The following is a 15,306-nucleotide window of genomic DNA, read 5'->3' as shown; positions in this document are numbered from 1 at the left end:
GCAAGAAGCAAAGAATGTAAAGGAAATAAGATCAGGACCCACCCTAAGTGTTCTGTAACTTTCCAGAACAGTTCTACTGACTGATAACCACATGTTCAAACACACCTTCATATTCAGAGTATTTCACATTCAAATCATAACACAAACAAAATAAAATACTACATGATTCTAGCTATATAGGGTATCAAAACTATTTAAACTCTTAGGGAAAAACAATGAGGTGTGTTTAAATAGAACATCAATCATGAATGAGGAAAATTTCTAGATACGTTTCATAACCATGCATATATAAATTAACAATATTGTAATAGATTCTTAGAGATTTGTAGGAGGACAAATTTATGTTATGCATTTTATGTCATTCACCAGAACACTGATGGTGCTAATCAGTGCTGTGAACAGTTGACTGACAGACATTTAAGGTTGAACCGAAACCAAGAGGTACAACAGTCTAATGAGCAGGTTGATGTAAAAAAGGGGGGGGGGTCCCAGAGCTACCTACATGCAGAGTCAGGACCTGAACCTTACTCCCCTAAGTACTTGTCCAAGACTTCACCTTTGACCTCAGTTGTGTCCTTACTTTATTAAGTACACAAATGAAACATCAAAATGTTGTGACTTTGATTGTATGTTTAATATTGTCATTTTAGTAGGATATGATAAAGAATCAATTAACTCTTTGAGTTATAATTTCTTGATGGTTCATTGTGGTTTTTTAATCCATTAAAAATTTTTAGTAGTCTTGTTTCTGATTCATAGTGATCTGTTCTTTTGAAATATTCAGAAAATATGCTGATAAATCTCAGGTATGTGTTTTATAGAGTTGAGGGGGTTGTTAATTGAAAAGTGATGTACAAACTTTAAATAATTGATATGATACTGTTGAACCAAAGAAGTCGTTGGGCTTTTTAGATGGCAGGAAAACTCTGAATTCAAACAAAGGAAACATAAGTGCAGTCTTAGAACAGGGGATTGTTTTTCACTTAACCATGTGCAGACCCATCCAGGTGCCTGTTTGATTTTCATTATAGCCACAAGGCCTGGAACTCTCTTGGTTGCCACATTGTTTTCTTTATCCCGAGCAACCAGAACATGGGCTCCATAGTTAATTACATAGGAGCAGAAATCTCATTGCTGAAGGGAACTGTACTGAACTGAACTCTTGCTGAACTGAACTCTTCCTGATGCCAGTTGCATCTTGTTTTATTCTTTCTTCACCCTGTACCACTTGCTTGGATTGTCCCATATATTTCCTTCTTCAAAAATAAAATAAGGCCTTTCTGCTGGGAACCGGCTGCTCGCTGTCGAAATGGGCAAGTTCATGAAACCCAGGAAAGTGGTGCTCGTCCTGGCTGGACACTACTCGGGACACAAAGCCGTCATCGTGAAGAACATTGATGATGGCACCTCAGACCGCCCTTACATCCATGCCCTGGTGGCTGGAATTGACCGCTATCCCCGAAAAGTGACGGCTGCCATGGGCAAGAAGAAAGTTGCCAAGAGATCCAAGATCAAGTCCTTTGTGAAGGTTTATAACTACAACCACCTGATGCCCACAAGGTACTCTGTGGACATCCCCCTGGACAAAACTGTTGTCAACAAGGATGTCTTTAGGGACCCAGCCCTGAAACGCAAGGCAAGGCGGGAAGCCAAGGTCAAATTTGAGGAACGATACAAGACAGGAAAGAACAAGTGGTTTTTCCAGAAGCTTCGCTCTTAGGTATATTTTTGTTTACATCATTAAAAGTTTTAAAAAACTAAAATAAAATAAAATAAGCTCGATTTATGGTCGCCAAGCTATATGTCTTATAGGAGAGAGTTGCAGAGCTAGAGAGAAAACTTTCATAGGGCAATGTGTCAGGAGGTTGATGGGAGACTGTGAAGTAGGGTGCTCACCAGGGTTCCATAACTGTTGCTAGTGTAATCAGGGTAAAATTCATCTTTAACATGCTGAAAAATATTATCTTTCTTAATTTTTATATGCAGAGATATGCTTAAGAAATAAATGCAAGGGTTAGTAAGAAGGCACCATAGGTAAAGGTTCTTGATGTAAAGCCTGACAACCTGAATTCAGTCCCTGGCACCTATGTGGTGAAAGAAGAAAACCAACTCTTTCGAGTTGTCCCCTGACCTCCACATGCATGCTGTGGTATGAGTGGCCCTCCCTCTCACATACGTACATGCACACGCAATTTATTATAACAAGTTTTAAAAATTAACATGAAAATTAAATTTATGTATTCAGTACTTTCATATTAAAAATATCCATCACAAGATTCATTGCCAGCACTTGTACTAGGCTTGTGTTGTAGCTCACTGGTAGTGAGGCCCTAGGTTCAGTCACCACAGCACATACCCATACACAAAATTAGACAAGGAAAGAAGAAAGATCAAGAAAAATGGAAATTTATAGTACTTAAATGTTTTTAAAAATGACTTAAAGCAAAAATGTCAGCATTGTCATTTGTGCTGCATGGGATAGTGTGCATATCATCTGACCAAAAGTAAACCTATGAAGTTACAGTCTTTCTACATTTTATTTATATGTGTGTGGCTGCTTTGCCTGCATGTATGTTTGAGTGCTGCATACATGCACTGCCTGCGGAGACCAAAAGAGGGCATTGAAGTCAGAGATGGTTGTGAGCCACTGTGTGGGCTCTGGGAATTGAACCCAGGTCTTCTGGGAGAGCAGCCAGTGCTTAACATCTGAGCCATCTCTCCAGATCCATTTTTCTACATTTTGCACAAAATTGCACAGTATCAATTTAGAGTGTATAGTGAAAGTTAAGATTGTATATGGTAATACCTTTAGAGCAAACACAAGCAGTATAACTCAGAACTCAGTAGTTAAACTGAAACTGGCTTCTAAAACATACTCAAAAATTTAACAGAAAAAAAGAACTAGAGAATAAAGCAGGAGGAAAAACAAAGCAGTAATGAAACAATGGACCTAATGTAATAATAATTATATAATGAATGTTTACCCTTGTTGTGAGGCAAAAACCATTGAAGAAGATACAAAGAAGGACCCAGCTATTATGTAAATAAGATGTATTTGAAATATAAAGAAATATAATTTAGACCCTGGCATGGGTTTAATCCCAGCACTTGGGAGGCAGAGGCAGTGCATCTCTGTGGGTTTGAGACCAACGATATGCCAATATGATCAAGGCAGTTCTTCAGTTGAGGTTCGCTCTTCTCAAGTGATTCTAGAATGTGTCAAGTTGATGATAAAAACTAACCAGAACACAGTCAGAAAAACAGGCAGTCCCAGTACCCAGATGGGAAATAGGTAATGTTGGGGTAGCTTGTGGTAGGATGTTGCTGGTCTGACTGTAGGGAGCCAACTACAGCTCGAAGTAAGAGGCTGTCAATAGTATCAGGATAGTTCAGTTGACCCCTAACTCGGTTAGAAGGCTTGGTAGCCCCTACCCAGAATGAAAAACTAGGAAAGAAACCTGAACTAAAAACCAAGACCCTAAGAAGATTAAGAGTTACACAGAGGCCCACATGTATATGTTGCACACGATGAGAGAACATAGACTAAGAGGAAGATCAGGAGAGTAGAACAGTGAAGACAGGTCTGAGTAGTCAGGTGGGATGGAGCAGAGAGCAATACAGGAGAGTCTGCTGTGGAGGGTGGGTGGAAATGAGAAGAGTGAATCCAGGCAAACTTGCACAGCCTCCCCAACACTTGTAATGACATAGCCTCAGTCTGCCCTCCTGAAGCTTCCAACCCAGCATCATGGTGCTCCTGTGGAGATGTAGCAGGGCACAAAGCAATCGACCTTGTTTTTCTAGTAAGTGAAAGATAAATAATAAGAGCAGACATTAAAGTGGTCATGCTCATAGCTGAAGTTCCTGTTTCTCTGTCCTTCCTGATCCTCTTGGGGTTTTATAAGATGTGAGAATGGACTAGCTGCATTCTTTGTGGTTGGCCTCTATTCTAGCCCAGCTCATTCTCACCTGTGAAAGCACTTGTTTAGAGAGAAAGCAATGTTGGGTCTCATTAGCACCTCTAACTGCAGTGATTCAAACCACAGCCATGCTCTAGCATTCCTGTCCCCTGAAAGACAGCTTGCCTTCTCTTAAACCTTGGCAGTAGAATTTAATAGATCCCTCTGTTTAAAACAACAACAACAACAAAAAGCTTGTTTTAAGTTTGGAAGATCCTTAAAAATGTGCACTTACCTAGCTACTTCCCAGTGATCTCACTCTTAGCTGTTTATTCAAGAAAAGCTAAAAACATTTCTCCACAAAGACTTGCTCAAGAATGATCTTAACGAATTTATCCATAAATAGCTGAATATGCTAAACAACATATTAATCTATCAACAAGTAAATTTATAAGCAGATTAGGGTATATCTGTGCACTTAACAGTAAAAAGGAATGAAGTATTGATATACACAAACACATGGATAAATTATTCTGAATCCCTGAAAACATAGAGTCTAGAAAGCCAGATTCAAAGGCCTACCTATTAGAGAACTGATCTGTTCAGTGTCTTACTGATAACACATTTTTTCAGAAATGAAGAAATAGTAACTGCACAGACTCTCCCCCTTTCCAGGATTCATCAGTAGGGGCCACATTAGATACTAGTGAAAGTGATGTCAACCCCAGTCTCTGTCTTGTGAAGACAACTTAAGGAGAAGTGATCTGCTGTGCCTGTGCACTAATGTGAATTCCTATCTTAACCATTAATAACAAGGCTCCTTCACCATTATCGATGAAAGCCAGTGAAAAACTTGGACTTCCACCCTCATCTGGCAGTAATGAGATGGCACTTCTCACCCCACTCTCAGTAAAATATCAGGGAAATACTTTCTAAAATACAATATTATTTTTTCTGAGACAGGGTTCCTCTGTAGCTTTTAAGCCTGTCCTGGAAATTGCTCTGTAGAGCAGACTGACCTCAAACTCACAGAGATCCACCTGCCTCTGCCTCCCGAGTGCTGGGATTAAAATCGTGTGCCACCACCACCCCATCTCTAAAATACAATATTTGAAGAGGACCCAGAACCTTATAACATAATATCTCAAATTTCCAGGGTACAATAACAATAAAATCATTCAACATACCAAGAACTAGAAAAAAAAATCTCAACCAATAAAGACAATTAGTAGATAATACATTTTTCACACAAAGATTCAAACAAAAATACTTCATCATGCAATTAAATAATATGTATAAAAAGTGAAAATGGGTTTATCAAAGAAATACAAAATGAAGAATAATTAAAAGGAAACACTACAACTAAAACAGTGAACAAAAACATTTAAAGTCAGGGTATAGACTTACCAGTAGAATGTGAAGAATGAAAATATGAATTTGAAATCAGAATAATCTAATATTGTTCAATTTGAAGAGCAGAGAGAGGGAACGCGGGCTCCTGATGCTGGGGCTGCAGTGTCTGCTGTGCTCTCCTGGACCAGCTCTGCCTGCCCCCTACTTCCCTTGGTCCCTGGCTCATTGGGGCTACCAGGAGTCCCTGTGTAGGTGCTAAGAAGTTCCATCTGGACGGGCGTCCCTGTGTTGGTGTTGAGGAGTTCATCTGGAAGGGAACGGTTCCTGCCCCTACACTGAGGAGATACACCCAGAGAGTTAGTCACAGCAAAGACTGGTCCAAGACACCAGGCCTCTCCTGGCTCCATTTGAAGGAAGAGATGGGCAGGCGCCAATGCAAGAATTCCCCCAACAACTTGAAAGGCAACGTGACATCACCAGAATCCAGGAATCCCGAAATAAGAAGTGTACACCCTAATCCAGAAGAATTAGAAGAATTCGACTCAAAAGTGAATTATATGAAAATAATAGAGGACCTTAAACAGGAGGTGAAAAACTGCCATAATCAATTAGAGATTACAAACAAAAAGGTAGAGGAAATGAAAAAATCTCTCAAAGATACCCAAGAAAACCAAGAGAAACAAGAAAAAGTAATCAAACAGGTAAGGGAAACGGTTCAAAACTTGAAGAATGAAGTGGAAGTAATAAAGAAAACACAAACCGAGGGAAGGATGGAGATGGAAAATTTGGATAAACGAACAGGAACTACAGAGACAAGTACCACCAACAGATTACAAGAGATAGAAGAAAGAATCTCAGACACTGAAGATATCATAGAGAAAATAAACACTCTGATCAAAGAAAACAGCATAACCAACAAATTCTCATCACAAAACATTCAGGAAATCTGGGACACAATAAAAAGACCAAACCTAAGAATAATAGGGATAGAAGAAGGAGAAGAAGTACAGCTCAATGGTCCAGAAAATATATTTAATAAAATTATAGAAGAAAACTTTCCCAACCTAAAGAAAGATATTCCTTTGAAGGTCCAAGAAGCATACAGAACACCGAATTGACTGGATCAAAAAAAACATCTCCTCGTCATATAATAATCAAAACACAAAACATACAGAATAAAGAAAGAATATTAAGAGCTGCAAAGGAAAAAGGTCAAGTTACCTATAAAGGTAAACCTATCAGACTTACACCTGATTTCTCTATGGAAACCATGAAAGCCAGAAGGTCCTGGATAGATGTACTGCAGAAACTAAGAGACCATGGATGCAAGCCCAGACTACTATACCCAGCCAAGCTTTCGTTCACTATAAATGGAGAAAACAAAATTTTCCAGGATAAAAACAAATTTAAACAATACGTAGCCACAAATCCAGCCTTACAGAAAGTAATAGAAGGAAAATCACAAATCAAGGAGTCCAACAATGCCCACAATAACTCAGACATCTAATGACCCTTAAGCAGCACACCTTGAAGAAGGGAAACACACAAACTCTACTACAGAAAGAAAGAAAGAAAGAAAGAAAGAAAGAAAGAAAGAAAGAAAGAAAGAAAGAAAGAAAGAAAGGAAAAATGACCGGAGTTAACAACCACTGGTCATTAATATCACTTAATATCAATGGACTCAACTCACCTATAAAGAGGCACAGGCTAAGAGATTGGATACGAAAACAGGATCCAACATTCTGCTGCTTACAAGAAACACACCACACCTCAACCACAAAGACAGACATCTACTCAGAGTAAAGGGCTGGGAAAAGGTTTATCAAGCAAACAGACCTAAGAAACAAGCAGGTGTGGCCATACTAATTTCTAAGAAAGTTGACTTCAAACTAAAATCAATCAAAAGAGATGGAGAGGGACATTTTTTACTCATAACAGGAACAATTCACCAGGATGAAGTCTCAATCCTGAATATATATGCCCCTAATATAAAAGCACCCACTTATGTAAAAGAAACGTTACTAAAACTCAAGGCAGTCATCAAACCACACACACTAATAGTAGGAGATTTCAACACTCCTCTCTCACCAATGGACAGGTCAATCAGACAGAAACCTAACAGAGAAATAAGAGGATTAAGGGAGGTAATGAATCAAATGGACTTAACAGACATCTATAGAACATTCCACTCAAATAAGAAAGAATATACCTTCTTCTCTGCAGCTCATGGAACCTTCTCAAAAATAGACCACATACTCGGTAACAAAGCAAACTTACACAGCTACAAAAATATATCGGTAACCACCTGTGTCTTATCAGATCACCATGGATTAAAGTTAGAATTCAACAACAATGCTATCCCCAGAAAGCCTATGAACTCATGGAAACTGGACAGTCAACTACTGAACCACACCTGGATCAAGGAAGAAATAAAGAAAGAAATTAAAGTCTTTCTTGAATTCAGTGAAAACGAAGACTCAACATACTCAAACCTATGGGACACTATGAAAGCAGTGCTAAGAGGAAAGTTCATAGCATTAAGTGCCCACTTAAAACGGAGAAAGCACACATTGGAGACTTAATAGCCCACCTGAAAGCTTTAGAAAAAAAAGAAGCAGACTCACCTAGGAGAAGTAGAAGACTGGAAATAATCAAATTGAGGGCTGAAATCAACAAAATAGAAACACAGAAAACAATCCAAAGAATCAATGAAACAAAAAGCTGGTTCTTGGAGAAAATCAATAAGATTGATAAACCCCTATCCAAACTAATCAAACAGTGGAGAGAGAATACGCAAATTAACAAAATCAGAAACGAAAAGGGAGACATAACCACAGACACAGAGGAAATTCAGAGAATCATTAGATCTTACTACAAAAACCTGTATGCCACAAAATTGAAAAATGTAAAAGAAATGGACACTTTTTTAGATAAGTACCATATACCAAAGTTAAACCAGGACCAGGTGAACAATCTAAATAGACCTGTTAGTCGTGAAGAATTAGAAGTTGTTATAAAAAAACCTCCCCACCAAAAAAAGCCCAGGTCCAGACGGTTTCAATGCAGAATTCTACCAGAACTTCCAAGAAGACCTAATACCTATACTCCTTAATGTATTTCACAATATAGAAACAGAGAAGTCATTGCCAAATTCCTTTTATGAAGCTGCAGTTACTTTGAAGAGCAGAGAAAATATACCTTAAAAATGAACCATGTCTTAGGATCTGATAGGGCTGTAACAAAAGGTCTGTCATTCATATCATCAGACACAAAAAGGAGAAAAAAGATAAGACTGAAACATACTTCAGGAAATAGTAATAGGAGCCGGGTGGTGGTGGTGCACAACTTTAATCCCAGCACTCTGGAGGCAGAAGCAGGCAAATCTCTGTGAGTTCAAGGCCAGCCTGGCCTATAGAGTGAATTCCAGGACAGGCTCCAGAGTTGCACAGAGAAACCCTGTCTTAAAGACAGAGGGGGAGGATATAAATGTTTGGATTTCATAAACTGAGCAAAACCATATCCAGAATGAACAGAGAATAAGGTGATGAATATAAGCCCTCACACATCAGTCATTATATTAAATGTGAGTGGTCTTGTAGCACAAATAATAAAAACCCAGAGACAGATACTGTGGTTCAGCCTGAAGATCAGAAAGGCAAAACAGCCAGCCACTGGCTCTTATCTCTACCTCAGACCGAAATGGTAATCCTGCCTTCATGAATCCTCAAAATGATACTGTGTGAGAGCTGTCTCCTCTCATCTTAATTCCTCTCTAGTACTTTGATTAAAAGCTTGCACCACCATTGTGCGGCCTCTATGGCTAGCTAGTGTGGCTGCTGGGATTAAACGCGTGTGCAACCACTACCTGCCTGGACTGTATGGCTGACTAGTGTGGGTACCTTGCACTTGTTAAAACACAAATAAAATACCACTTCTATGGTCTAACCTTTTGTCCCCAAATTGTAACAACCAAAATATCCTTTAATAAGAAATGATTAAGCTTTGATACATCCATCACGTAGTACGTTATTCAGTAAACATTAGGGAGCTACTCACATGCACAGCCTCTTCGCATCCTGTTGAACCAAAAAGCCAATCTCAAAAGGTCACATACTGAATTATTCCATTTACAAGAACAAAATTTTATTTACATAAAGATGAAATTAGGTTAGTTGCTAGATGAAAGTGAAAGGAAAGCATATGTTACTCATTATGAAGTGGTGTGTTTATGGTGCTGAAATAATTCTGTATGTTCTTTGTGGCCATAGCTATACCAACTCCCAAATTTTATATTCTACTATATAAACTAACCATTGCAGAGAAGCAAGATGCAATGTAGCTCCAGAGTAAAGAATTGGCATAACATTTATGAGGCCCACAGTAATGCAAGATAAAATAAAGAATAAAGAGGTAAATTCATACAGACTAAGCCAGCTAGAACTCATCTGTCTCCTTGCTCATTAACACACTGCTCATTCAGTCCTTGCTGTCCTTCATTGTTTTCAGAGTTGTCTTGAGGCTTGATTAGATGTGCTAGGTTACAGAGGCCAGCATTTCATATAACATGCACATATATTTTCCTCATTGTTCCTCATTTCTTTTCTAACATTTCTGTCATAGCAAATGGAGTTTAGGGTTATGCACTTTTTACTATGACATTGACCTTTTGCCATTTACTAGGCTGTTGTAGGTAGTCCTTTAGATGTCAGCTAGATATTGAACTATTTGAAAATACTTGTTTCTTAAAAAATGATCATGAGAGAAAATGCTTCCTGAGAAGTACCACATACCCTTCAAAAAGTAATGTAATTAAGATTCTGAATTCAAAGCTACCAAAGTTCAACTCTGTGTGTGGTTAAATGACATCTAAGTGTTAACAAATTACTTTTCCTTTCTAAAACATTTAAAATGACAGTAGATGATAGTGTTACTTAGATTGTTGGTTCTTGAAAGACGTTTATTAAGCACTGATAGTCTACAAGGAAGTCTGTTCTAGGTAGGAAGTGATGATCCATGGTGGAAATGCGTCTGTCCTAATCATCATAGAGCTTATATTTTCCAAGTCTTCACTGTGGGATTTGTTTGTTTGTTTGTTTGTTTTTGGTTTTTCGAGACAGGGTTTCTCTGTGGTTTTGGAGCCTGTCCTGGAACTAGCTCTTGTAGACCAGGCTGGTCTCGAACTCACAGAGATCCGCCTGCCTCTGCCTCCCGAGTGCTGGGATTAAAGGCGTGCGCCACCACCGCCCGGCTTCACTGTGGGATTTGAAGCATTTTTGTTATCTGTAGAAGTAGTATATCTCATTATAATTTTCATTTGAATTCCTTAGTGAGTTGAATTACATATGTTCTTTCGATGTTTGCATTTCTCATTTGTAATGCCTTAATTTTGTTTCCGCTGATTTGTTTTTAAAATTTTTCATTGAAATTCATTAAATATCCCAGTTATCAAAAAAAAAAGGAAAATGATCATGCTATTAAACTTATGTGATATGTGCTATAGAGAAGAAATATAAGATCCTAGGAGAGCATAAACAGAGTCTGAGTCAATCAAGAGCATCACAAAGGCTTCTCTGAAGAAGTGCTTTTCAAAAATAAATCCTGAAGAATGAGTATTAATGGAACAAAGCTTCAGAGGTTGAAGCTGAGCTACGCAGTGGGAGCAACTCCTGTGTATCAAACAGTTGAGTGCATCAAAAAGGGTATTGAGGCTCAATACTCGTGCACAAGTAGCAAACAAGGAAGGAGTCAGTTGAGGCAAGTGGGCTATATAGGAAATAGAGCACACTGGACTCTGTAGACTAAGTTAAGGATTTTGGACTTTAATCCTAAGATGTAGTAAGATACTACTGAAAATGTTGTGATATCACTCACTTATACTGAAGTGGATTAGAAGGTTCAAAGAGTACTCCAGTATTCTGAGAGAAGGGAAATGGTCACTTTGCCTGTGAGAGTAAGTGCTTTGTGCTAAAGAAGGGGTTGAAAAATATCTAGCTTACCACCATGGTCTAAAAAAAAATCAACACTACTAACTCTTAATTCTTAGTTTTAGTAATAGGTAAATTGGTTTAAGAAGACTTACATATTGGAAATTGCTCCTACTTGCAATGATATTAACAGTTGATGTTAATTAGGAACCACTCATTATTTTAAATAATGGTGTTTGTTTTGACTTATTAACAAATATTATTAAGAGAAAAATTGTAGAATGTGTACTTGATACTAATTTTTAATTGGATATGTAGGATGAGAGGGATGGGGCTCAGTTTTCTGGATTTTGCACCTGGAAAGACAGCAGTGCTGTTTTGGAAGCACTGTAGACAATTAAGAGCTCAAAGACAGGGAAAATTAGTCTTCCTCAGACATATGCCCCAAATTGGTTATCTAGCTTCAAGTGATCATCCCTAAAAAGATATACATACAAGCAACACTAAACAGTCTCAGCAATTATATTTATATTTTTGTTCATTTCTGTGTAATGAAAATTAAAGGAAATAAGACATTAATTTGAGAGATGATAATGATAAAGTATTGGAGGAGGAGAGGGAAGCAGAAATGATTATATTGCATTTAAAAGTAGAATAAATTAGTTAAGTAAAGTATAACTTAAACAGTGGAAAAGAACCTGATTGGTGCCAGAAGAGCCTTTTGTAGTTAAAGATTGTTCCTGTTTACAAGATCTTCAGTAACTGAGCAGAAGGGATATTATTTTACTGTAAAATGCTAAATAATTGATTTAGGAATTTATCATTTTCATGCTAGGAGATCAGGTGTTTCACAGTCACAGATATTCACCAGGTATAATGGCACACAAATACTGCTCTCTTTTATTCTGCCTACTATATTAGCCCCAGTGACTCCTGTTTTACAAATGGCACAGGTCATGTATATCTAAAAAATAATAAGCATTGTTTAGGCCAAATATACTCCATTGTGGTTTTGGTAGCTGTATGGATTCAGAACGTTCAATCCTTGTGTTCATTGGATCCAGTTTTGAGAGGTATAGAAGGCAGGCATAGCAAATCTGTATACAACTGAGATGAGTAAACAACCTTAGCAAAGGGAACCAAAGTATGTAATAGTCACAGTAGAGTGGTAATTAAGTTGTAACGGCCAACACTTAATACAAGAAGCAGGTTGTGAATAGAATAACTATTTTTTCTGTTGCACCAGTGGGAAAAGACTTAAGGCTAAGGGTGTCTTTATGTGGGGGTTTAAAGATGTCTGTGAATTCAATGTGTCCAGAGTGTATTATGACTTTCTGGGGTGGAAACTGGACAAAAGCTAATGTTGTGTGATATAGTTAAACAGTATTGAGAACAAGATGACTGTAGAATAGAATTGTCTGGATGATGAAGGGATTAAAAACTATTACGTAAGAAACGTGGTGAAACCGAGGCAATGCTAAGGAGACCTGTTTTGAAATCTGAATAGTTCTCAAAGGAAACCTTGTTCTGGTGATCACAAATGAGGGGAGAAACCAACAACAGCCAGGTCATCAGGGCATTGTCTTATACACAATAAACCACTAGAATTGTCTGAAATGGGGTTGGCTGTCTCCAGTGAGAAGCTGGTGAGCACTCTGTGGTCGGAATAGCAGACTGATGTGAACTAATCTGTAATATTTGGGAGGATAAGCTACAGGAACCATTATGGCTGAGACTTCCTTTCTCAGTTCTTAGAGTAGGGTTTAAGAACCTACACTTCACAGCTATCAGAGTCCTGATTAGTTTCTAGATCCTTGGAGAAGTTTCTTCTTTGGACCTTGAGTTCCCAAAATTAAAATTGAGAAGTTTTTATTTTATGGTTTTTTTCTATACCTAAAATTATGTGAAATTCCAACAGATTTTAAGATCAAATAATGTTGAGAGGAGGAGATTGGTTGTAATAAGAAAATATATATATATTCTACCAGAGAACTTTTAGACCTAATAAACACTTTAAAGGCACTGGATACAAAATCAGACAATAGTCCCTTTCTGACTACAGTAAACATGTTGAGATCAAAATCATGAAAACAACCTATGCACAGTAGCTTTAAAAAGACTTTGGAATAAACCTAACCGTGGACGTCAAAGACCTATACTGCAAACACTTTAAAATGCTGAAGAAATGGAAGATGACAGTAGATAGAAAGACTTCCATACTCTTGAATGAGCAAAATTTATATTGTGAAATGGCTGTATTAGCAAAAGCAATCAATAAACTCAGTGTAGTCCTCCATCAAAATTTCAATGACTTCACAGAAATAGTCAATCAGTCCTAAAATTCATATGAAAGCACACAAGATCCAGAAACAGCTAAGCAAGGTTTTCTACAGAGCTGTAGTAACCAAAAGAAATGGTACTGGCAAAAAAACAGACACAGTGGGCCAGGGATATCAGCAGGACAAAATGCTTGCTGTCTAGCCCAGTGACCTCAGTCCTTCCTAAAATCCATGTGAAAAGCTAGATGTTGTGACCATCTACAATCTCTGCATTTCTACCAGAAGATGGAATGTAAAAACAAGAGAATCAGCTGGAAGCTAGTCTGAGTACACTGGCCATTGCCAAAAGAGGAGAGACCCTGCCTCAAACAAAGTAGAAGATGAGAACCAAAGTCCGGAAAATTGTCTTCTGATTTTTACACATGTATCAGAGCACACTCACTCTTACATTCACACACACACATGTACATCCACACACAACAAATTAAAATTGTTTTCATTTTTAAAAGACACATAATTCAGTGGAATAAAAGACCAAGTTATAAACCCACAAAGCTACAACCACCTGATTTTAGATAAATGTCCAAACACATTGGACACAAGGTAGCCTCTTCTACAAATGGTAGTGGAAAAAATGGAATGTCCACATGGAGAGAAATTTAACTAGGGCTCTATCTCATCCCTTGCACAAAAATTAGCTGAGAATTGACCAAAAACTTCAAATGTAAGACCTGAAACTATTAGGGAAACTCTAAAAGAGGAATAGGAAAGGACTTTCTCCAAGGGATTCCAGAGGCTCGGAAGTAAAACCCAAAATTGACAAGTGGGATTATATTATATTCAAAAGTTTATGTACAGTTCAGGAAACAGTTTTGTACAAAAATTTTAAAAACAAAAAAGACCCTACAGGAAAAAAGTGTTAGCTCTACTTCTGATATATAAAGAATTCCAGAAAGAAAATTCCAAAAAAAGAAACATAATCCAATCAATAAGTGAGCTAATAAAACAGCTTTCAAAAGATGACATACAAATGGCCAATAAACATGAAAGAAATGTTTAATAACCTTAGCCAAGAGAGAAATTCAGTTTAAAGCTACTCTGAGATTTCATTTGGAATGGCTATCATTAACAAAACAAATGGCAGACGCTTTTAAAGTGAAATGAGCCTTATACACTGTTAGTAGGAATGCAAGTTAATTCAGCCATTGTGGAAATCTTCAAAAAGCTGAAAATAGAATGTCCATGTGACTGAGTACTACTCCTGGGTATGTACCCAAAGAACTCTTACATTGTCATAAGTACAGACAAAGATGCACATTTGTGTTGTTAGAGCACTATTCACTGTAGCCAAAATATGGAGCCAATTCAGTGTTCACTACCAAGTAGCCAGAGAAACTGGTATATTTGTACAATGGCGATTTATTCATTCATAAACTAGAATGAAATTATTCCATTTAAAGGAAAATAGGTATAATTAAAGATTATCATATAAAGTAAAATAAGTCATACTAAGAAAGATAAATACTGGGTGGGTAAGGTGTCTCAGTGGATAAAGGTATTTATTGCCAAACCTGACATCCTGAGTTGGGACTCACATGGTAGAGGGGGAGGACTGACTCTGACAGGTTGTCCTCTGAATGTCACTTATGTGTCATAGCAAGAATGTGCATGTGTGTACATATATATACACATACACAAATACATAAATGTTTATTTTAAATGATAGTTTGGTCCCGTGCAGACTCCCCAGCTGTCAGTTAAGAGTCCAGGAGCTCCTATTAGCTTGGGTCAGCTGTCTCTATGGGTTTCCCCATCGTGATCTTGCCCTCACTTTGCTCACATAATCCCTCCTCC

The 15,306-nt window shown here is 37.7% G+C and overlaps 2 protein-coding genes across 3 annotated transcripts in view; both read left to right on the top strand.

Moving 5' to 3' along the window:
• The window catches only part of Scaper (S-phase cyclin A associated protein in the ER), a 372,041-nt gene that overhangs the window by 292,423 nt on the left and 64,312 nt on the right, over nucleotides 1–15,306 (top strand). The gene's annotated exons all lie outside the window — the stretch shown is intronic.
• LOC130872602 (60S ribosomal protein L27-like) lies at nucleotides 1,310–1,720 on the top strand. Its single transcript, XM_057766766.1, has one exon. The coding sequence runs from the start codon at nucleotides 1,310–1,312 to the stop codon at nucleotides 1,718–1,720; it is 411 nt and encodes a 136-aa protein (XP_057622749.1).

Source organism: Chionomys nivalis, chromosome 4, assembly GCF_950005125.1.
Source record: "Chionomys nivalis chromosome 4, mChiNiv1.1, whole genome shotgun sequence".
Lineage (NCBI taxonomy): Eukaryota > Metazoa > Chordata > Mammalia > Rodentia > Cricetidae > Chionomys > Chionomys nivalis.
Note: the sequence above shows the minus strand (reverse complement) of the source record. Positions and strands in the feature narration are given on the sequence as shown.